Below are 23,710 nucleotides of genomic sequence, written 5' to 3'. Positions count from 1 at the left end.
AGAGGACAGGGGCCAATGCTGGATTATGGTCATGTTGAGTCTGAAAGCTGCCACGCTCTAGTTTTTCTAGGTAGGATGAATTTTGGGGCTCTCCCGAAGATTTCTGAAGGCTGCTTCCAGCGTGCTCATGTCCTATATATTTAATTAGTAGACTAAGCCTTAGATGGGCATCTTTGTCCCTATGGCTGAGATTTGGTAGTTTCTTGAACAACAGGCACAGTACTTCACCTTCCTAAAGACATGAAGGCCCTTGACTGTGACTCTGGGTGTGGCTGATCTATACCCTGCCCTCTGGCTTCGATATATCTAAGGAGAGAGGCCTACCAGGAACAGGGGTCACTAACGCTCTCTCCTTGTTGGCCTTGCCTCAGGGGCAGCTGCAGCACCTCCTCTGATTGATTGTATAGGCTCCTTTCTGGGGAGCAGAGTCCTCCTTCCCCCACTTGCTACTCACTGGCCTCCCCTGGGAAGCCAGGTACTTTCCACCTTGTACAATTCAAAGAGAAGATTTTGGCATTCTGTCCCTGATCCTGGGTCTTTCAAAAGATCTTCTGGTGATTGCTCAGAGTTCATATCCACTCTTTAGAATATAAAACATGAACCAAAATGATTAATTAGTTGATTAAACATGAACTTGCAACCAGGAGCCTCCCAGAGTCCTGGAAGGTGTGCTAGAGGTCTTTCTTCTGGCTCCTCCCCCAGAGCTTCCTGAGGCCTGTGGATTCCTGGCACCAAAAGCCTGGGCAGTGCTAGACATCTCTGAGCTACACAGGAGGAGCCAGAGCTCTGCAATTCAGAGCTGAGTATACACTGTGAGTTCCAGCTTACCCCCAGGTCACCCCAGACTCCCCCTGGGTTCAGAGACTAGTGGCTATGTTGTTGTTGTTGCTGTTTTAAGAAAGTGGGTGATATTAAAACAATTTTCAATTAGATTTTAATTCAATGAGTGTTCACTCTCTGATAGTATTCTGGGAGACCTGTAACATATGTTGAGATGGCTTCTGAATAGATGGTGGGCTTGCCCTTGGGAAACATACACATTAATAACCTTTACTATGTCACCAAACCTTGAGGCTTTTTGACCCATTAACTATGGACCACATGTACTATCACCTTCCTTCCACCAAGCAGTCCTGCAGAATACCCACAGGTGATGTGTGTACACTAGAGAGGAGGTCAGTGTGTGCATCTATGTCTGGGGCTATTCAAGCTATGTTATCATGTACTGCTAGAACACGAGGTTCTGTAGTTCTGCTACAAGGTTATATCCTTGAGTTTAATGAACATGTTTAAAAATCACTTTGAGATGGGTAAGGAGGAAAATAGAGAGGTGGCTAAAAGAACCCCTAGTGGGGACAGAAAAAAAATACATGAGAATGGAGAGAAAGATGAAACAGGATGGGGGGGGCAGTAGAGAAGGAGAGGGAGGACAAGAAAGAAACACAGCTGTAGTTAGAGTAACTGCAGTGACTAAGAGGCCAGATAAATGAGGAGTCTTAAATACAACGCCTTCACAAAGGAGAAAAAGATCTACTTTCCCCTTGTGAACCAAGCCTTCTCTCATTTTCTCTCCAGCTCTGGGTTTCTTTGCCTTTGAGATCTTAACTAAGATGTGATTGACAAGCTTAGAGAGGAGGAAAGAGTAGGCTTTGGCTAGAATTAGAATCAGACACAATTAGAAAGACTATGTATATGTGGGGAGGGGTGGCGTGGAGAGGGGTGAGAGAGGAAGAAAGATTGGAGTTGGATCCCTCAAGGCAGGACAATAGGAGGCCTGGCCCCCCGAATTACACAGGTGGGAACACACGAAGATCTGTCTTCCTGAGCACAACACACCAAGCAAAGTCTTCAACAAAATTCCCCATCTGTGGTTTCCATAACTGTCTTAGTTAGGGTTTCTGTTGCTGTGAAGAGACACCAGGAAGTGACAGCAAACTCTTGTAAATGAAAACATTTAACTGAGGTGGCAGCTCACAGTGTCAGAGGTTCAGTCCATGATCATCATGGAGGGGAGCATGGTGGCAGGCAGGCAGATGTGGTGCTAGAGCTGAGAGTGCTATATCTTGACTCAGAGACAACAGGAAGTTGACTAACGGTCACACCGAGGGAAGCTCGAGCAAAAGAGACCTCAAAGCCCACCAACACAGAGATACTCTTCCTTCAATAAGGCCACACCTCCTAGTAGTGCCACTCCCTTTGGGGGCCATTTTTCTTTCAAACCACCACAATAACTATGACAGCCACTAACCCAGAACCTGGCACCATAGCAAAGGAATTGTTTGCTCTAAGGCTACATACACACAGAGTGTCGGGAATAAAAAAGCGTGGAGTTGCCTGCAGGACTTGTGGCCACATGAATCTGAGCCTAGATTTCTGCAGAGCATATGGTCCCAGAGGCCTAATACTCCAGGGCTGTCCTTGGGTTCAGGGGCTAAGGCCGGAAGTCTCCCAAGAGGAAGAAAGTGATACGGTTGAGCCCCCTAGATAGCACACCAGCAGGGTGGCCCTGAGGCTGATGTAAGAAGATGAGAACAGTTCACAGAGGATCACAAGGGCTCCTATGAACCTCTGTGATGATGGAGCAGGCTGCTGTGACCAACAGTCTGAGAAAGGTGGCATGTACCCATACATACTCAGGCTACTCTGAGAGTGTGCCTGACAGACAACAAAGAAGAGATGACCTGATGTCCAGACTTCCTTCCTTGCAGAGCCAGGACAGAATTTGCTTTCTGACTTGTTCATTTTCTGTCCACAGAGGCCCTTTGGGGATGTTGGTGCTGTCGTAGTAGAAGAAGAGACGGCATAGATTGGGTTGAGTGTATTCTGAACCAAGGAGTACCCGAAAAGATTGTGTGTTCTCTCATCAGCTTGTATGCTTGTCATTTTTATCTTTTTAAGTTTAAATCCATACTTGAGGCTCTCATATGGGGTTCTGTGCTAGGCAAAAGGGGTAAAGTCCCCTCCACTATAGAGCAACAGAAAAGATTTCGGACAACAAGTGTTGACATCCCCTACTCCGTCATCCCCTACATCGTCAGTCTCAAACCTGGATTTCTGCACTTGGTGTCACGAGAACTCAAATTAGCTGCAGGTAAAGTCAAGGTTATGGAAAGGGTACTGAGCAAGACCCTGATAACTAGTACTTATATGAGTATGAGCTGAACTGTGTCCTACTCATTAAATTCATATGTTGAGGTCCTAACCCTCAATGTTTCAGAATATAAATTGATTTGGAAGCAGAATCTTTGCAGATAATGGGGTTAAAATGAGGCCATTAGGACAGGCACTAATCTGTTATGATCATGCCATAGACAATAATATAAATTAGGACACAGGAATAGGCAGATGGGGGGGGGGATGTGAAAGCTGAAGTTATGCTGCCATGAGCCAAGGGACACCAGAGACTGTCAGCACACTGGCAGCTAGAAAGTAAGAAGGAAGTAATTTTGGTGACATCCTGACTTGAAGCTTCTAGCTTCCAGAATTGTGCGATGAGAAATTTATGATGTTTATGCCATCTTGCTTGTGTATTTTGTCACCACAGCCCTAACAAACCAATACATAAACTAGTAGGCTTTTGTTTTGTTTTGTTTTCATTTTTGTTTTGTCTGTGTATGTGTAGATGTATGTGCGTCTTGCTATGTGACCCAGACTGGCCTTGAATTCTCAATCCTCTTATTTCAGCATCCTGAGTGCTGGGATTATAGATGTGTTTTGCCTAAATGTATGTCTGTGCATCTTGTGGTGTGCCTGGTGACTATAGAGGCCAGAAGAGGGTGTCATATCCCTTGGAACTGGAGTTACAGAAGGTTGTGAGCTACCATGCAAGTGCTGGGAATTGAACCTGTGTCCTCTGGGAGCTAGTTCTCTTCACTGCTGAGTCATCTGTCCAGCCTCCTCAATGGGATTTTAGCTCTGAAATGAACACAGCAGATGTGAAGGCCCCTGTGAGATACCTATCTGAGGCACTTGGCTGTCATCTAGTGTCCCTCTAAAGGGTCCTCTAGTACAAGTTCAAGCAAAACTCTGGGGAAGACCCCTTTAAACATCACACCCACACCTCCTAGCATCACTGTCTCCCTCCCAAGCCACCACTCGGGTCTTTTTTATTCTTGATCCTTCAAGCTTGTGGTGGGATTTTTTTCCCCCACTGAAGAGCATCAGTGAATTGGCACAGCCAAGTCCCAACATACATCTCTTCCCTTGCTCTGTGTTAGACAAGGTCTGCTAAGGTACATGTAGAAGATGCCAAACTTCCGAGTAGCCTCACATTGTACCAGCTATTATATAACCAACCCATCCTGAAACACTAACCCACTCCCCTGAGACAAGCATGGAAGTGTACCCATGAGCTAAACACTGTTCTTAGGGAACATGCTTCATCTCCAAGGGTCCCAATGCCATTACACTTGGAATTGTATTAGTTACTTTTTCATTTCTGAAAAAAAAACAAAAAACAAAAAACAAGAAGGGTTTGTTTTTGGCTCACAGTTAGAAGATACAGTCCATCATGGTGGAGACGGCAGGAATATGAGGTGTCTGGACATACTGAGTCCACGGTCAGAAAACTTGTGCTCAACTTGCTTTCTTCTTTTTGTTTGGTCCTGAACCCCAGCCTAGGGGATGGTGCCAACCACAGTTAAGGTGGCTCTGCCTTCTTCAGTTAAATCTTTCTGGAAATACCCACATAGTCTCAGAAGTGTAGTTTTCATGGTGATTCTAAAGTCAGTTGAGTTCACAATGAAAACGAACCATTACAGAGCCTAAGTCTCTAATACATGAATCTTTGTGGTCAAACCAACATGCACACAGTGATCCATTGAAATAATCCCTGTTAGTGTGAAGAATATAGCTGGGTGTGTGTGTGGGAGGGGGTAGAAGAAAAGAGGTTGAGAAAAGGGATAAGGAAAAAAGAGGGGAAGAATGGGAGAAGAGAAAAGAAAAAATGAGGAGGAGGGGTGAGAGAAGGGAAGGGGGAAGAGGAAGAGGAGGCAGCTTCTTTGAACTGGCAAATTCTTTTTTTTTTTTTTTTTTTTGGTTTTTCGAGACAGGGTTTCTCTGGGTAGCTTTGCACCTTTCCTGGGACTCACTTGGTAGCCCAGGCTGGCCTCGAACTCACAGAGATCCGCCTGGCTCTGCCTCCTGAGTGCTGGGATTAGAGGCGTGCGCCACCACCACCTGGCGAACTGGCAAATTCTTGCTAAGCACTTGACTACACATCTACATGCCAGGCATTGACTGTCGTTTGAGTCTTAGCCTGCAAGAAATCCTCTATCCTCACAGGAGTGCTTGACTTTAATCTAACCAGCCACCCGCCAAGCAGCCTTTGTCCACCAGGCAGGCCCTTGGGGTAGAACTAAAAACGTCTGCCCATGTTTGCAACTTCTAGTGGTCTTTGTAGTCCAGCCTGGCTACCTTGCACTTGACCTCACCAGGGCTGGAGAGGTGTGCCAGTGGACAGCTCCATCCTTGGAACCTGCAGCAGGTTCTCCAGGGGGTGGGGGCTGCATTTCTTGTTTCCTCAGTCTCCTGCTTGTCATTTATTATAAAGAAATTGAAAAGTAATTACACCATATCACGTGGAGAGAATCAGGTGTGCTTCATGTTGGAAAACCTTCAGTTAGTAAAACAATAAAACATGTTATTGAAGAATTAAGTGGAAGTTACCCACACAGACGTTCACGGGGTCCTCACTCCACATAGGATTCTGTACAACATGCTGGGCAACTGAAAGGTTTGAAAGGGTTTTTACTTTCATCTAGTTCAGAGACAGGACACCACAATCAAAAAGCTAAAGAATGTTTGCTGGTAACGGGAGCTGAGTGCTGGAGAGGGAACAGGGCTGAGGATGTGGGAAGTCACACAGGACAGTCACTAAAGTTTGAGGCCATCTGAGAGTTTTATTGAGAGGGGGGATCTTGACCAAAGTGTTGTCAAAGTTGTGGGTAGAGGGAGGGTGACCAGGGGCTGGCACTGAAAGGGCAAAGGTGCAGAAGTGAGAATGTACGTGTGTGTGTGCGTGCGTGTGTGTGTGTGTGTGTGTGTGTGTGTGTGTGTGTGTGTGTGTGTGTGTTGAAAACAATGATGAGTTTGCTGAGATGTGGGTTTCCATAGAGAAATACTGGGAAATAAGGTGGGCAAGGAGGCGGGGAATCATCTCAAATCCTATACTAGCAGTTGACCAAAAGAAACCTGTTAATAATTGGATTAAAAGGAAGTACAGCAAGGATCCAGGATAATTTTGGAAAATCACCAGGCTAAGGTTTTCTGGAACGGCGCCAGGAGAGGAGAGAAATCAAAACATTTTGATAATGTGAATAATCTAGCTATCAAAACGTACTGCCACAGCTGTTCCCTTAATAAAAACATCACAAAGTCTAACAGACTCTGGCAAGAGAGAGAAAAAAAAAAGTCCATGAGAAGTGCCAAACACAGAAATGTGAGGTCAGCCAGGCAAGGATGGAAGTTTTATGAACAGGCGGGTCAAATGCTCTGTAAGCAGACTTTCTAAAGGCAGAATAGAATGAATATCCCAGCCTGGCTTTGTCAAGTCCTCCAGGGCTGCTCTGCACCCCATCCATTGTCAGCTCCTTCAGAAGGACACACATCCTAGAATTCCCCACCTCTGCCTGGGCTACCTTGTGCAACTTCATCTCTGGCCCTCCCTCGGCTACACCCACAAGTCACAGTTCAGCCTGCCTCCTTCTCCCTCTTGCTCAGCATTTTGTGTCTGTGGGGACTGAAGCTCTTCCTTCCTTGGGCTGTAGATGAAAGTCCACTTTGCTTTCTGTCTCTGGAATGTCAGCGTGATGGCAGAGGTATCCAGGCTTGAGAAGGCTGCCTGTGGCAGCCCTCAGACTCTCGGTCCTCGGGGCTTCATCTTCAAGGACCAAGAGGCTGGATTCTGGAAAGGATGAGTCCTGCTGCCATTGCTGCTGTCCCCTTTGGTCACTTTGTCCTGGCCCAGCAAGAGCCACTTTGTCCTTGCCTACTACACTGAAGGATTTGGTAGGGATTTACTTATTTAATTGAATGGTTTAATGCTAATCCTGCTTAAAATAATTTAGAATTAAAACCTGGGGCTTGAGTGGCCTGGGAATATATAATCAGGTAAGAGCACACGGAGAAGATTTGGGCAATGGAATCAAATACCAATGGGCCATGCTGATGGGTTTGCAGAGTGTGCTCTTGGGCAGCCGAGGGAATAAGGCAGAGTCAGAGAGCGAAGAGGTATGTAGATGCTTCCTGAGACACAGGGTGCAGACTGAGCACCTACCAGGCAGAGAAATGGACCTGTAAGAGGCTCCCATGGGAGAATGGAGGGCTGGGACTAGGAGCCTTTCCAGAGAGTGGACCAAGATATGTGTGCACTCCAGAGGGAGACAAAAGAAATCACAGTGTCTATGGGCTTCTAGGACAGACTCTTTGAAGATGACAAGACCTTCAGAGGAAATTTCAAGGAGAAGCACGTGGTCTCAGGTGTTGTGACAATTAGTTTCAGTTGTCAACTTGACACAATCTAAAATCACCCAGAAAGAGAGAGTCCACAAGGGATTATCTAGGTTAGTTTGGCCTGTGGATTTGTCTTTGTGAAAGGGTTCAGGTGTCTTGATTACATTAATTGAGGTGAGAGCACCCACCCAACATGATTGGCACCATTCCCTGAATTCTGGATTGTATGAGTGGAGACTGTAGGCTGAATGTGCAGGTGTGCATTAATTCATTGCTCTTTGCTCCAGACTGTGGGAATAGCATAACTGACAGCTTCAGGGACCTGCTGCCTTAATTTCTCTGCAATGAAATTCTGAGCCAAACAAACCCCTTCTCCTTTAAGTTGCTTTTGCCAGGATATTTTGTCACAGCAACAGGAAACGAAAGTAGGTGTTTACCAGGGGAGCTGAGAGAATGAGACCATGGCAGCTTGCACAGATGTAACGGGTGAGTGGGTGCATGCCTGGGAAGCTGAGTAATGGGAGGCCCCGCTCCAGTAGCCACCTTACTCTACTTCAAAGCACCTGGGTTCCTTAAGTGACCAACATGTGTGAACTATTATCATGTACCTAGAAAGAAGGGGCATTGTTAGGAAAAACCAGAGCGAGTCCCAAAGATACTCTCTGACGGAGAGCATCTCCATCTCATTGTTTCTCATTATTTCATATGATCTCATTATTTCATGTAACTGGAGAGGCATAATCTCTGTGTGGACATCAGACAAGTTCCCCTTCAGTTCAATGCCAGCTGTTCTGACATGGATTAAGTCAGGGCTGTCAGATTGTTCTACAACAAACACTTTGAAGCAGCGAGCTTGACAGCATTGCTGAATCAGATCCTGGATCCTGGGTCCCAACAAACAGGCATAGAAGCTCACAAGCAGAAAAACTTACACCTTCAACTTGAAAGTATTCTGTCTACAAATGCACTGTTCCCTGCTAGCACTTCAGGCTCTGTTGTATGGATGCTACAAGAAAACGCTGTTTGAGAATTGCAGACTTATGAAAGTGGTAACTATTTGCTCTCTGAGTAAACCATCTTGCTTGCAGTAATCATAAACACTGCTCTGTGGGTGTTTTCAACCATCTTGGCCTCATACGTTCCTGAGACTTGCTAACTTTCCCCGTTCCCTTTCGGGTTTTCTCCAATAACCACCTGTGTAAGCTTGGGTGTAGCTGTGCAGGAGGCTCGGGACAAATGCCAAAGGGCCCCAAGAGGAAGAGCTGCTCCAGAATTTCAAACCAGAGCGGCATGTTAGAGACGATGGTCTCTTCTGAGCAGGGGATCCTGCCTGGACAACATGCACTCAATGCTCCATCCTCAGGGTACAAAAAAGCTGGATTAGCAAAGAATAAGTCCTTCAGTGATTGCCACTAGTGACCATCCAGGTCAGGGAAGATCCACCAAGAATTCCAGGGAGCTAGTGATATTAGAGGTGACTACCAGCAAGTGATCACTGTTGCTGAGCCCCAGCTGACAAAAATAACGCTGAACCCGAGAGTGTCTACTGAACCTCCATGACCACCCATGTTCTTTAACTTCGTAAGGAACTGTGGTCAGGGAATTAGGACATGTCCAGATAAACCATATTCCTCTATTCGTATCTGAAACCATAAGCTACAAACCCAAGGTAGTATGGGCTATTTCTCCACGCATAAATGAACCCACAGTATGGAGCAGAGTCCCTGGGTAGCTTGGATTCTGCTTTCCCACTCCATCTATTATCATCTCCTTGCAACTGTGGGTTCAACCGAGACATATCAGTCACACCTGTAATTTCATAGCTGAGTCTCTAGGGGTCTCTGAGAACAGAGGGACTTCTCTTTCCCATTTATCAGCTGCAGTCCTAGGGCAGTTTCTAAACATTGTCAAGTCTTATTCCCAGTGTGTCTATGTGTGTAAGAAGGTAGTAGTGCAGGTCTGTATGTAAACTTACATCTACCAGCATATGTGGTATGTACATGAGTGTGTGTAACCAAGAAGGAGGACTAAACTGAAAATGGTCAGGTGTCCAGACTATAACATTTAAGTAGCCACCCACTCATTCTCAGAACTGGCCATACCCTTGTATGAGCCCACAAGAAAGTGGCTCGTGTGCCTTTATACCTCTCTCTAGTTCCAAGTCTGGTCGTATGTGTATGTCCATGTATTAGGTGTATCAGGTGTGTGTGTGTGTGTGTGTGTGTGTGTGTGTGTGTGTGTGTGTGTGTGTGTTAATATGTGGGCATCTAAGTGTCTGTGTGTCTCAGCAGCTCTCACTGGACTTCAGCCTGTGAGGGAGGCCCTTTCTTCCCATTTTCTAAATCCTGCTCACACAGAACAGGCCACAGACAATATATTCTCTCATCTTAAAGCCTCTAACCCACCCTCACCACACTTTAGGGTGTACCACAAGGTCCCTTGAGAGAGCTCTGGTTTGTGAGAAGAGGCTCGAGATCTGCCACAAGGACTGTAGGACCCGAGCCCAGGTGTGCAAACCCTCAGTCTTCTGTCACGAAAGTGTGATGACAGATCCTCATCTGTGACTCCCCTTGACCTTAACTCTTCCGGGGCTAGCTGGGCTATTTAGTATGATTAAATCCTATGTAGTTCTCATCATGTGTGTGTGAGGGTCCTGACAGACCCTCAGATAGCTCAAGCCTGAAATGTAGGAGTCACAAAGATAAACACCCCATAAACAAAGCAGACTACAAACAGGCATAAAAACACAGCACCAGGATTTCGTGGGGGAGACTGGGGAAGAAGAAGGAATCAGAGAATTCTGATATGGGCAGCAAGTGGGTCACAATTGATTGACAAAGTGCCACTGAGCTCACACAGTATAAGCAGTTAAGAAGAGCTTCAAAGCTGGGTATGCGTGACCCTAAAGACCAACCTTTTAATCATACCCTTTTATCCTTTACCAAAGGGAAACTTAGTTTCTCTGGGCTCAAGATGGGTGACGTCTGTGTGGGGCAGATTGACGAACACAGAAAAAAATAGTCTGCAAACAGTTAGAGGTGTGCAGATGCCAGCGATGGGTGGCAACAGATGCCTGTCATGAGATGAAGGCACCCACAATTGCCACCTCCATTTTGAGGCTTCTCAAGGACAGAGTCGGTGTTCAAATGAAAGAACCATTGTGTCTACACTGCATGAGGCAGAGAACAACTTCTAGAGGGATGGGATCAAAGAGCAGGCTGGGCAGGAGCAGGATGTGCTGCGGAGCCTCAGGTATTCCCGGGCAAAGGACCCCGTCCAGCTGGTAGAGCCTAGCATTTTAGCTCTGCAGAAGTGGGCCTCTGTCCATGATGCTGGCACCTATAATTCTGTCTCATTTTGAGATGCCCAGCCATATGGAGATGAAGCTCCAGCGTAGACTTCCCTGGAGCTTGCTGGTCCTACCCAGGCTTCCAGGCTACTGTTTTGGAGCAGAGCGTTTCAGGGACCCACCAGACCAGAGGAGGTTTATCTGTCAACAGTGATGACGAGGTTGCTCTCTGGTGGCTGTTCAAGATAAATGGCCCGAGCCTCCTGGTGCTCCCAGCTGCCCTGTTTGTCAGCGTTTGTCCTTGTCCTGCCCCTGAGTTGTTTAGTCTGCCTATTCCCCATCCTGGTTCTATGGGTCTGTTCCCTTTAAAGGGATTCACAAGATCCATTTCCCGGCCCTGAATAGGTGCCTCTCGTGTCTTCATGATGAAAGTTCAGCCATTCACCTTCTGTGTCCTGGCCACAAATGCCACCATCACTGGCATGGTGCCCTGAACATGGCAGGTGGCACTCCATGTAGGCTAGTTAAGCTGAGATAAACTGCTGTCTCCCAGATTCCAACTGCTTCCTAGGTTGACTCGAGTGCTGTTTCTTGCCCACGTCGCTCCTCCTCATTTCCACCCCAGAGTCAGAATCAGATGCCCATAAGAAAATGGGTCTGTGAGTGTGGGGCGGTCCACCCCACAATGGCCACTCCCTTTCTGAGGCTCCTCAAGAACAGAGTCAGTGTTCGAACGAGAGAGCAAAGCCAAGCTGAAGTCAGCAACTAGCGCTCAGTACCCAAGACTTCAATGTCAACCAGGGTTGGCCATCAGGCTCCAACTGGATTATTATTATGCAAAGAGGTGGATAGAGAAGGAGGTGGGGAGAAAAGGGAAGAAATCGGGAAATGGGTGGTTTTTAATTTCTAAAAACTAAGTGATACGGGTCTGTATTAAAAACAAGTTTCTAAGGCAAACGTTGGCATGACCTGTCATAGCTGCATACACAGCATAATCACTAAGACACAGGGGCTCCCAGGAAGATTCCATTAAGACCCTAGCACAGTGGTTTTCAATCTTCCGAATGCTGCAACCCTTTAATACGTCCCTCATGTTGTGGTGACCCCCAACCATTCAACTATTTTTGTTGTTACTTCATAACTGTAATTTTGCTACTGTTACGAATCGTAATGTATATATTTTTGGAGATAGAGGTTTGCCAAAGGGGTCGTAACTCACAGGCTGAGAACCACTGCCCTAGAATGTTCTGGATTCCAACCTAAAGTCCACAGGCAGCTCATTCTATTGAAAGCTTAATGCTCCTGGTACTAAGCTTTCTTGCAAAATGAAGCAAGAAGTGCTTTTCTAGCTAGGATAGTGTGACAGCTGACAGTGACCTCAGGGATCTCAGTCGACGCTTCCCAAGTATCCCTTTATTTTATCTCAACATTCCTATAGGATGGGCCTACTGGTTTGTCCATGTGGAATACGAAACGGTCTGTCCTAAATCTATACAAGAACAAAGTTTCAGTCCTGGGTTCAAGTTCTCCATTTGAAGTCTTGAAAGACCTCCTAAAACAATGTGTTGTTTGGAAATGTGTCCTGGACACTCAATGCCCTGGTGGCCATGACATGGAACAATTATTTATTTATTTATTTATTTATTTATTTATTTATTTATTTATTTATTTATAGTGCTTGTCTGGCATACAGGAATCCTAGGGTTTGATCCCCACCACCTTATAATCCAGTCATGGTAGCTCATGGGGCATTCAGAAGGTGGGGAGAGAGACCTCAGAAATTCATGCTATCCTCCAATACCCGAACTACTTAAGTCTCTTTTTATTTTTTATTTATTTCTATTTTTAATTATCTTATTTTATTTCTGGATTTTTGAGATAGGATTTCTCTGTGTAGCCCTGGCTGTCCTGGAACTGACCCAATAGACCAGGCTGGTTTCGAACTCACAGAGATCTGCCTGTCTCTGTCTCCTGAGTGCTGGGATTAAAGGTGTGTGCCACTACCACCTAGCTCTTAAAGTCTCCTTTTTTAAAAAGTGAAAAAAATGAAAGAAAGAAAAAAAAAGAAAGAAATCTTAAGTAGCCACTATGTGCCATGGTGAGGATATTAATTTCTTTTGAATATATATCAATATATTTATATTGATATATTGACTATGTATTATATATACTCATTTGGACATTAGTTTTATATATACCCTAGAAGCCCTGAAACATCCCCCAATTTCATACAGATAAAGTAATCAAGCCCCAAAAGACAACAGACTTGCTTCTGGTCACACAGAAAGAAACCGAGGAGGCCCCAGGTCAAGAACAAAGCCTCCAGGGCTCAGCCCGCTCCTGCTGCCTGCAGAGCGGGGTCTTCCATGGGGGAGGCTGGAACAGGACCCTGGCTTCACAGTCGTTTTGGAAGTCCCTCAGCCTCTTGACACCTCACAGCCTCTGAACTTATCCCAGGGATAATAGTTCCGCTGTCTCCCTCAGATATTGGAAACACCAAAGAATAAAAATTACAACACAAACAGAGGGTTGGGTGTGTGCAAACACACGTTCACGGGATGACAGCGGATTAAGCCGTTTCTCCCTTAGATGCGTCATTCAGCCGGACCAGCCTGCTGCCCTGTTCTGACAGTGACAATATGTCCCAGCAGACTAATTAGAACTAACTGCCAGGTCACTCCAAGGCCACTTGGGAAAACAAGTGAAAAAGACAAAACCAACGGCCCCAGTGGCTGAAGACAGAAAGAGGGAGAGAGACAGACAGACAGACAGAGACGGAGAGAAACAGAGATAGGGAGGGAGAGAGGGAGGGAGGGAAGAAAAAGATAAGGGAGAGGGGGGAGAGGGAGAGAGAAGGGGTAGGAGCTAAAGATGGGGGAAATATGCCCTTTCTTTCAGTTTCTCTGCTTAAATCAAATCATCACAAAAATTGTAACCAGCTCAGCAGCTAAACGAAGAGGTTAAAACGAACCCCATTTTGAGCTAATGTTATAAAGGAACTCTGTAGCGGCCCTGATGCCCTGAGTGAGAGACCCCAGGAAGCAGCAGAGGAAACAAAATTCAACTTGGAGAAAGTGCCCCACACCCAGCGCCCCAGCTACATGGCCAGGAGATTAGATGCCCAGTACTGGCCCTTGGCAAAGTAGGAAGGGCCTCCTGGAGACACCAAAACTGTTTCTATCACAGATACTCACTCAGCGCTCCTGAAGCAAACCCAGGCACTCACAGTAAATGTGATTGTGAGCTGCTGCGGGAGGAAATGAAGTTTCCTATGGGCTTTCAACTGTCTTAGGTGCCCAATGATGGCGTGTCTTCGGATACAGACAGAGATGTGGTGATAGTTTTGGAGGAATGTGTTTTTAAAAGGCCCCTCCCTTTGCTTCGGCTAATGGCTGACCCCTCAACAATGTTCAAGAAGTTCAGAGAGAACTGAAACACTTCCCTCCCTTCACAGATGGAAAGACAGACCACGCTGCAGACAAACCCATTTTAGTTAATTGCTAGAGACTGGGGGACCTGGCTGAGGAAAATAAGCTGACAGACTAAGGTCTCAAGCAATCCCTGCTGGGACAGGCTCTGCAGCCTCCTTACCTAGTGTCCTCAGTTTCTATCAAGTTTGTAAGTGTGGGCCGCCCATCTACTGCTACCAAGTTTTGATGAGCTGGCTTCTGGGTGGAAAGGGAATGGACTGAGATCTGCCTCTCTGTCCATGAGAAATACCCATGGCCATACCTGTCAGGCAAAGTCACGAGAATTAAACGAGATGATGGATGCGCTGCTCTCAGCACAGTGCCACACCTGTAACAGTCCTTGGAGATGAAAATCTCAGCTTCCTGGCACTGAGCTCCAGGCTAAGTTTGGCTCTTGGGGAGGGATCTCCTTCTTTGGTCATAAAAGCAGCCTTGCTTGACCAGGAGGGGGTGCACGGATGGCTGTGCAGAGCCTAGGCATGCTTGCCATCTCACAGGGCATTCGGGACCACGGAGTGGGCTCCTTGGGAATGAGTGTAGACAAGGGGCCCAAGAGTTCTTGAGGGACATCTGAACTTCCCTACCCTTATCCTTGGACAAAGATGCTGACTTCTACCCAGACCCCTTTCCTAGGGAAAGATCTTCAGTTGAGGCAAAGCTCGCACTCAGTGGCAGGAATGAAGAGTTTACCCAAAAACTTTACCATGAAGACTTTTTTTCTGCCCCCCTACAAAATAAATATTTGATCATCAGGCCCTCACGAGGCCACGGGAGTGGACTGGAGGGGAGTCTGGAAATCCTAGTAGGCCTGCTAAGCCTGACTCTGAACCTGAGAAAATAACCATCTCTCTCCACAGATGTGCTTTAAAGCATTAAATCTGTTAATGCAGATAAAAAAGGTTGAAGCCCCTTCCCACCTGTTTGGCTTCAGATCCTCCATTCCAGGTTTACTCTGGTGTGCTGGGGGAACTGGGGTTGGCTCGCTTTCAGGGTCCAGAGCCCCCTGATGGTTATTCTTTGTACTTTTTACCTCGAAGAGACTCATTTAACTGACACTGACTTAGAAACAGTCTTTGAACATGTTTCATATGCCTGGACTCCCTTCTCCCAAGGAACCTGGGCTAAGCAAGGCATTGCCATCTGAATCCAGAAAGAAACACGCATGGTGTGAGGTATGCTCTCTTAGGACGCATTTTGGACCCTGAAGTTTCACCTCGGAAGGAAGTGGGAGCTCAGGAGGGGAAGTGGCTCAGCTAATACCAACTTACCCAACTCAGGCAAAATAATCCACAGTCTTGAACGGGAATTCATTCCGTGCTCCCTCCTTTTAAATCTCTCTCTCTCTCTCTCTCTCTCTCTCTCTCTCTCTCTCTCTCTCTCTCTCTCTCTCTCTCCCTCCCTCCCTCCCTCCCTCCCTCCCCCCTCTCTCTCTCTCTCTCTCACACACACACACACACACACACACACACACACACACACACACACACACACGTTTCTTTTATCTTTTGGCTCTCATTCTCAGACTCTCAGAGCTCAAAGCTTCGAAGCTCAGCTGAGAACTCTGGCCCTCCTAGCATTGGTAGAGTGGCTTTAAAATGCTCGGAACTGAAGGAAGACAGACCAACTGTGGCGAGAGAAAGTAAACACATCCATGCACCAGTCAACTCTGGCAAGGGCCTTGCTGACATTACAAACCAGAGTTCCTGCCTGGGCTGGAGAGGATGCTCTAGCAGTCTGGGTAAGGACTGAAACCACAAAGCAACCTTCCCTGCCTTGGCTAGCTGTTCCCCAGAGGAGGCAGCTCACTTTTTTCCTTTTTTTTTTTTTTTTAAGCTCGTTCAGATGTTCCTAAGCAAAGCAGCCAACTACATCAGTGTGTGTCTTCTTGGTTTCATGTTTAGAAATGTATCAATAAAATAGGGAGGGCAGCTTCATTCTTTCTGCTCTGGCAGGTTCCCCTTCCTGCAAACTCTCTATGTGCATGTGAAACTTGTCAGTGAATGAACAGGAATTTTTCACACACACAAAAAGAGAGAACTCAATAAGGACATAACTCGATGTGAACATTTGAGCAACCTTTCCTGCTGGGAATCTATAATTTCTACTACACACACACACACACACACACACACACACACACACACACACACACATTGTTTTTATGAAAGCCAATTAATAAATGCTAATTCATTCAGGCATATCTCCACTAAATTACTGTTTCATTTAATTGCAGGGGAATTTTCCATTACTAAACTCTCCCTTGCTGATTTTTTTTTGCATTATTTATATATTTTTCCAGTTTCACTAATAGTGAGGTTGGTATGTGATATTATCTGCTGTTTGTACGTCTTAAATTTCATTTTCATTTGAAATGTTTCCTCATTCTTGCAGCTCCACATAATCTTGGAGAAACAGAATTAAAAGCAGACAAGATTTTATTTTTTCACATAAATGATTGAAAAAGACACTGGCTGAAATTAACCTGATGCGAGCGTATTTTACATGATTATATTCCTCTCTTCCTGAGTTGCACAATTCCTGAGTGTGTGTGCTTGGAGGAAGAGACAAGGAGGGAGAAAGAAAGAAAAAGAGAGAGGGGGGAGAGAGAGAGCTGGGTTAATTCAGGAATATCTTCTTAAGTCATTAAGTCACACATCTGCCTATGAGAAGCGTGCATATGCAAACAGAGACGAGGCTTTCAGAAAAAATAAAAACAACACCCAAATCTTTGTGTGTGTTCCTAGAACACAATGTGTATTCTTTTTTGGTTCCTCTTCATAAATTTTCAAATCAAAACTTTCAAAGCTAGATGCCTAATGTCTTAACCAGTTGGCTGCCCAAGAGTTTGTCTCCTTTTAATCATGGAAAAGAGGGAGCTTGGGGTGATGTTTAGGGATGGCTCAGGAACCGTGGAAGAGAGTATATGTTCAAAAGAGTGAGTTCTGAAATTAGGATTTCAATTTTTTTTTTAATTAAAGATCATAGTCACCTGCACTGGGCCACCTTCTTCCCAAAGTAAACGGGGTACTTTTATCACTTCCTGCAGTCTCCTTCCCTCCCTCTCCCCATCCCCTTCTGTCCACTTTCTTTTCTTTTTCCTTATTCTTTCCTGTCTTTTTCTCTGTTGCAGTACAATGTGCTGGAGGTCAATGATTAAACTGTTTACTCCGAGGTTTAGGTATGAGACCGCGTGTCACCCACCATAAGTAAAGTTTCACCTTTACACCCAGCTCCATCAATAATTACAGAGAGCAAGGATGCTGTTAGTAAATCATACTCACAATTAGCTCTTAACAAAAACTGATTTTATCTGTTCCGAGAATTCCAAGTTTCATTGATTTTACTTTAAAAAAAAAAAAAAGGCTACAAAGCAGAGGGAACCTGATCCACAATGAAGTAGGTGCAAAAAGGGCTAATAAATGTATCCATGGAAAATGCCAAAAAGGGCTCATAAATGTATCCATGGAAAATGCGCCCAGCCCGTAATAGTTGCACTCATTGAAATTGGAGATATGAGGCTTTCATGAAATGTTCTGATTTGTTATATTAATAGATGACACAGGATCTCCTTTGAACCAAAATGATTCTTAATAATTAAAATTCCATGGTATCTATTTTTATTTTGTTTCCTTCATGTTCTTTGTCCTTTTCAAGAGAAAAAAAAGGCAAAGTCCTTTTGGGTGTAGATTGATAAAATTAATTAACTTTCCTTTTACTCCAAAAAGGTCTCAAATAAATGCTTCCAATAGACATCAAAAAAGTGTCAATTAGAAATAATTACTTCTTATCAATCAGTGGGGCAATTAAAGTGACAATGCTTGAAAAGATACTTATCTTAAAACTAATTCACAAGGCAACTAAATTATCTCCTAATTAACTTGCAGAGGGTGGGAAGCTGGACCATCCTGAAACAAAGATGAATTGAGGAACCCCAATACCTCTTTATATTCCTGGACACCGGTTCACCTCTCAAGAAAACCTTTTTTTTCCTTTTCTCCCCCCGCCCCCATCCTCCCAAGCCAAGCAAGAAACCTGGAAAGAGGCAGATCCTTTCCGGTTGAGTTTTTTCCACCTCTTTCCCAGGAGGCACCCGCTTTAGGTGTTTAAAGGCAGCTTTGACACGATCTCTCCCTTGTTCTCATCCGCCGCTAGAATGATGTTTTCAGGACGGACGGAGGGGATAGTTTCTCCACAAGTATTTTGACTATGACTTTTAATGACAATCTGCTTGCTTATCACGAAACTCCCTTCTTCACGGAAACGGTATTTATTTACATTTTAATATTTAAGTGGCGCCGATCATTTTTCACGCTTCTTTCAAAATATTTTTTAAGCTTCTGCTTTTAGAGAATTTTGTCCCCGGTGCAACAAAAAATCTTGCGGATTTACAGAACGTTCAGCCCAACGCTGACCTACAGATGTCAAAATAATTCACTCGCAGCACAAACTATCCTCGAGACTAAAGCTGTAAAGATGTTAAGACCTTTCTGCAAGACTAGATTAGCCCAGGATGAGTGGAGGGTGAAGGGTGAGCCGCCTCAGCCTGAGCGCCAGAGTGAAGGAAACTTTTGCTGGGCACTAGGATGGCTGGACCAGGGGAGCCTGGCCTGGCCTGGCTCTGGCAAAAAACCCTAGAGGTCTCTTGTGCTCTGGAGTCTGCTCCACAGAAAACTTATACCCGCAGACTCCGCAGCCGCAGGCAGAAATTGAGGTGCCAGCAGATTTGTGGACCAGCCGCTAAACCTGAAGAATGGGCTTATCAAAAAAAAAAAAAAACCAAAAACCAAAAAAAAACAGAAGGGTCAGCTACAAATTCTTCTCTAAATAAGGAGCACGGTGTCAAATACATGATGGGGCGGGGGAAGCATCTCTGGCTCAGCTTTGCCTACACAGGGATCAGGAGAGAGACGCGGGACAGATTTGAGCTATTGGGGTTCCTTTAGGCAATTTTAATCTTTTTTAAAAATCGTGCTATATGGATGGAGAAAGTCTCTCTTCCTCTCCTTCGCGGTTTTATTTCTTCCTTTGTTCGGAGGAGGGGAAAAAAAGAGGCTCCTTTGGCTTTCTCGGACAGAAAACTACCTGGTGGGGAGGGAGACAGACGGGGAGACAATCACACCCAAGGGCGATCTGCATCTGAGCTGGTGGGGAAGTGCCTATCTTTCAGCAACTGGGGCAGTCGTTGGTTGAGAATAAAAAGGTAAATCGTGCCTTTTGTCTTTTCCTCTTTTATTTCATTTATTCTAAGGAATGTTTTTAGAACGAAAACAAGCCAATCCGGAAAAATTCTGACACCCTTATTTCTTAAGCAGTGTTTGAGAAGAGTTTCGTTCATCCTCGGGAATTCGAGGTCTGAGAATGCCCACTCTTGTCACCACCAGAAAGGTCAGGAGGAGGTTGAAGCAGAGTGAACCCCAAGCGCCAAAAGCCTAGCCAGGGAGGTTAGCAGCAGCCAGACCAGGACCCCGCTGGGCCTGGAAAACCACCCAGCTCCCGGGGCAGAGGCAATGCTCAGTACGCTAGTTTGGCTAAAGATTAGGGGGCTAAAATCTTGCTCTGGCCTTAGATAGTGGCACAGGGGCGCGCTGGGTCTTCAGGAGCAGCCAGATCAGGAGTGCCAGGCAGCTTCCGCGCTAGGGTAGCGCGGGGAAGTCTCCAGCCGCTGCAGTCCCTGAAGCTGCCCTAAGTCGCCAAGACAGCTAAGATCGCTAGGGTCCCACTTTGGGAGCGGGGAAAGGGGGTGGGGAGTGAGCATCCCTCTGTCTCCTCCACTGCTTTACAGCCAAAGCGTTTAGGAAACCTTTCCGCGCCCTGGGCGTTTGGTGGTGTCCCTTCCAGTGCGGTCCGGGCCCTCCCAGCCGAGACTGTGCCGCACAGTCCGACCCTGGTAGCTAAATAAAGATCTCAGCCGCGCGGAGCGCGGGATCCGACCCTCCTTATTATAACAAATGTCCCGTTTGCTGAGCGCGACTTCATATTCGCGGAGAATTCATCTGAAATATTGATTTCCTCTCACTTGGCCGACCCAAATCGATCGCGATGAGCCCTGGCCCCATAAATCGCTTTCCTCGCGCCGGACCTGGCTCCATCCATCACCGCGGGCCGAGTCGCGCCTCCGCCAGCTGTCCGCACTGGCCGTGCGACTGGGTGGCGGGCGTCCACCACGCTAGCCAGCCTGGACCCTAGGGGTCCTTCCCCGAGCACACCCTGGCCCGGGCCGGGAGCGGGCCGACCAGGGACAGCTGCAGGGAGCTTGGGAGGTTTTGAAGGCCCTGGGCTGGGGCGCAGGTGGGGAGGAAAATTGGGATCTTTTGGCGGCCGGCGTAGTCTGCGCCAGTGGAAGCCCCGAGCGTGGTTCTGTGCCAGGTAGGAAGGCATCCAGAAGAACCATAGCGCGCCACCGTTTCCAGACCCCCAGTCCCCAGACTCTTTTTTCCGTGGGACGAGACATGCATACATAGGTGGCACGGGGCGGGGGCGGGGGGGCGGTGCGCTCAGGGCGCCCTAGGAGAGTCTCGGGAAGAACTGCTTACACCCAGAGACCAAGGATTAGGGGTCGCGGCAAGTCTAGAATCTGCTTGGCCTAAGGCCTGAGAGTGTACAGGATGTCCACCCTGTCCATTGGCTGTGCAAGATGGTTGGAGGGGTGCAAAGGACAACCCTTATGACCCCACAGATAACCTCTCACTGCTTCCCGTGGTTCTCAGAAACCAAGGCCGGGGAAGGACAGCTTGGGCAGACCCAAGAACTGGAGAGCAGAAAGGCAGTCCCCAGTGGAGAGCCAGGCCCGAGGCGCCCCCAGTTGCGTCCCCACACAGGTGGGCTCCGCCAGCCTGGAGCGTGAGCTCTCTCGCCCTACCCGCCCTACCCGCCCCAGCGCACACACACGGCGGCGCGAGGGCTGGGGGTCCTTACCGGATCTGATTGAGTTGTGAGGCATCGCCGGGGAGTCGCTCGCAGCCTGCTGAACACTCGCGGCTTTCTTACGCAGGTCCTGGCGGCGCCAGCTGCCACGCTGCTACCCTGCATAAACCCAGGGCAAAGGGCATGAGACTGGAGGCCCCAGCCCCACATCCCCTCCCCAACCCAGGTCTTTTGATTCCTATTGAGTGCCAAGAGTAGGAGATTTTTTTGAGTAAAGGGAGGTCAACCTCAGCCTGGCCTAGCGAATGTGCTTTTGGGAGGATCCATGGTTAGGAAGCCCCAAACTCCAGCCAGGTACCCTGTCCCTCCATTTCCCCTGCCTCTTCCCACTTAACTTGAGAGGGGAAAAGCTGCTAGACTCCTTGGGACCCTCTCCTTTCCCACAGGCCAGCTGTTTCCCAATCAGCTCCCTTCTAGCCCGTAGGCAACATACCTGGCCGGCTGGCCTCAGGCCCTCTCTGCCTGGGTCTGCCCCTGAGGGTGCCCAGGGCCCAGGCGTCTCTTCTTCCTTCTGAAGTTTGCTCCCATCCACCTGGCATCGCCAACCAGTTTTATCCCGCCGAGGCCCTGGGAGATGTGTCTGGCGAGGCTCTCAGGCCGCCGATTGGCTGGCTGGGTGCAGGGGGGTGAGGGAAGGGGAGGATTTTGCAAGGGGGACATGGCTGAGTGGACTCAGGAGTTAGAAACATTCGCTGGAGCTTCTGTTTCCAGCGGAGGGAAGAGAGGGCGGCTGAGTCCTAACCCAGCAAGCCAGGAAATACTGGGGGAGTGGAAGATGAAAGGCCCAGGGCCCGAGGATGTGGTTCTTTGGAAACTCTTGGGGTCACTGACCACCAGAGTGAGCTCAAGGTCGCTCTGTGACACCCAGGAACCCTCCTCTGGCCCTGTTCCTGGGGAAGGGACCTTTCCCTTTCTGGGTGAGAACTTCCCTATGAGGGCATGGGTCTTTTCAGTAGAAGCCCACTCATGCAAGATGGCCTTACTTACTTACTTGGCTCTCTCTAGAGCAGATGCCTGATCAAGCCACTTTCTTTGGACCACAGAGGTTTGTCCACTACTAGGTTAAGGGAAATGGTTACTACTGAGACCAAAGGCACTTTTCTCTCTTCTCCAACATGCACAGCCATCAGTTCTCTCTTTCATTCTTTGGAATTAGGAACTTGGGAGAGGCGTTTAAAGGAAGCTGTCAGAGCCTAGATTTCACCTTATCCTGTGCCTCCGAGAAGGGAAGGTTCGAGCTGACCCATGACAATGATACAGGAGCCAATGGCTTCTGTGATGTAGAAGGTATTCTTTGGGAAGGTATAAGGGGCCCTAAGTGGTGGCAGTGGCTTCATGGTTATTCTCTTTGACACCGAATCGCTGTTCAAGGGGACATTGTGAGCACGTGGGAGCACATGTTCTGGAGAGCCCACAGGCCAGTGAGTCATGCCCCTCCTCTACCCACCAGCAATCTCAGACTAGATCTCTGGATTTAGGATTACAGCTGAGAGGACAGCCCCGTGGGGCAGGAGGGACTGTTCTGCCTTGAGGGGTAGAATAAAGTGCTGGACTGGGGAGGGAGCCAGGACAGGGGGAGTGGACTCTGGGATGCTCAGGGAAATGTATGCATGGCCTGTGTATGAAAACTCACAACTTTTTGAATTAAAAAAAAAAAGTTATTTCACAACCCATCTATCCATTCTCACATCTCAATTTAGGAGAAATCTAGTCATTCTGTGAAAAGAAAGAGAATGTGTGTCTGTAAACAAATCATTAAAGGGCTCTAAATGAAAGCATCTAGTGCATTATTGTTTTAAATGCTTCTGTGTTGTTATTTAAGACTGCTCTACAGTCCTGGAAGGTCCAGATAATCTGACTCTACCATAATATCCTCCTGGGGAGAGACGACTCAACTGTGTCCTAATGGACATGGATCTTTATAGGACCTAAGGACCCCACGGGCTATTTTGCATTTCTGTTCCTGCCCTTCCATTGGGGGAAGGTGTGGGTGAGCAGGCCACAGCAGAGATCAGAATCTGCTCCTTCTCTACAGAGGCAGTACTCCAGGCTATCTGAGAAGCCTTGCCCACAGGGTTTTGAAAACCTCAGAAGCCGGGTGGTGGTGGTGGTGGTGGTGGAGGAGGAGGAGGAGGAGGAGGAGGAGGAGGAGGCAGAGACAGGCAGATCTCTGTGAGTTCAAGGACAGCCTGCTCTACAGAGTGAGATCCAGGACAGTTACCAAAACTACACAGAGAAACCCTGTCTCGAAAAAACAACAACAAAAACAAACAAACAAAAAAAACTCAGAAGTTCCACCCAAGCCAAAGGTTTAATAACTATTAAAGCTAATGAGTCTATTCTGGCCAATATTCTTTTTACTGACCAGCAAAATAGTCTTCTTTTCTTCCATATTTAGGCCAACAGCAAGTTATTGCAATATTCTAATATGAGAATATAGCTACTTCTCAAGGAAAAACAGGCCCACATGCCTCACGGGCACCCCTGCTTCAGGCTGCAGGGGACACAGATGGCCGGAAGAACACTGAGCAGGGTTGATCTTCTAGAACCAACCAGGAGTAAGAACACCATGCCT

At 47.1% G+C, this 23,710-nt stretch overlaps 1 protein-coding gene across 4 annotated transcripts in view; it reads right to left on the bottom strand.

The window, feature by feature from the left end:
• Pax8 (paired box 8) overlaps positions 1-21,703 on the bottom strand; it is a 59,571-nt gene extending 37,868 nt beyond the window's left edge. For 2 of the 4 annotated variants that reach the window (XM_015999554.3, XM_015999555.3), the window contains exons 1-2: positions 21,569-21,703; positions 21,127-21,234 (exon numbers count right to left, since the gene is read on the bottom strand). In XM_015999554.3, coding sequence (XP_015855040.1) covers positions 21,127-21,151 — 25 coding nt within the window. In that variant the 5' untranslated portion in view covers positions 21,152-21,234; positions 21,569-21,703. The remainder of the gene's footprint in view (positions 1-21,126; positions 21,235-21,568) is intronic. The other 2 variants (XM_006981073.4, XM_015999556.3) reach the window with 1 other exon arrangement.
• Positions 21,704-23,710: the final 2,007 nt, after the last annotated feature.

This window comes from Peromyscus maniculatus, chromosome 4, assembly GCF_049852395.1.
Source record: "Peromyscus maniculatus bairdii isolate BWxNUB_F1_BW_parent chromosome 4, HU_Pman_BW_mat_3.1, whole genome shotgun sequence".
Taxonomy (NCBI): domain Eukaryota; kingdom Metazoa; phylum Chordata; class Mammalia; order Rodentia; family Cricetidae; genus Peromyscus; species Peromyscus maniculatus.
The sequence above is the reverse complement of the archived record's forward strand: the minus strand, read 5'-3'. Positions and strand labels throughout refer to the sequence as shown.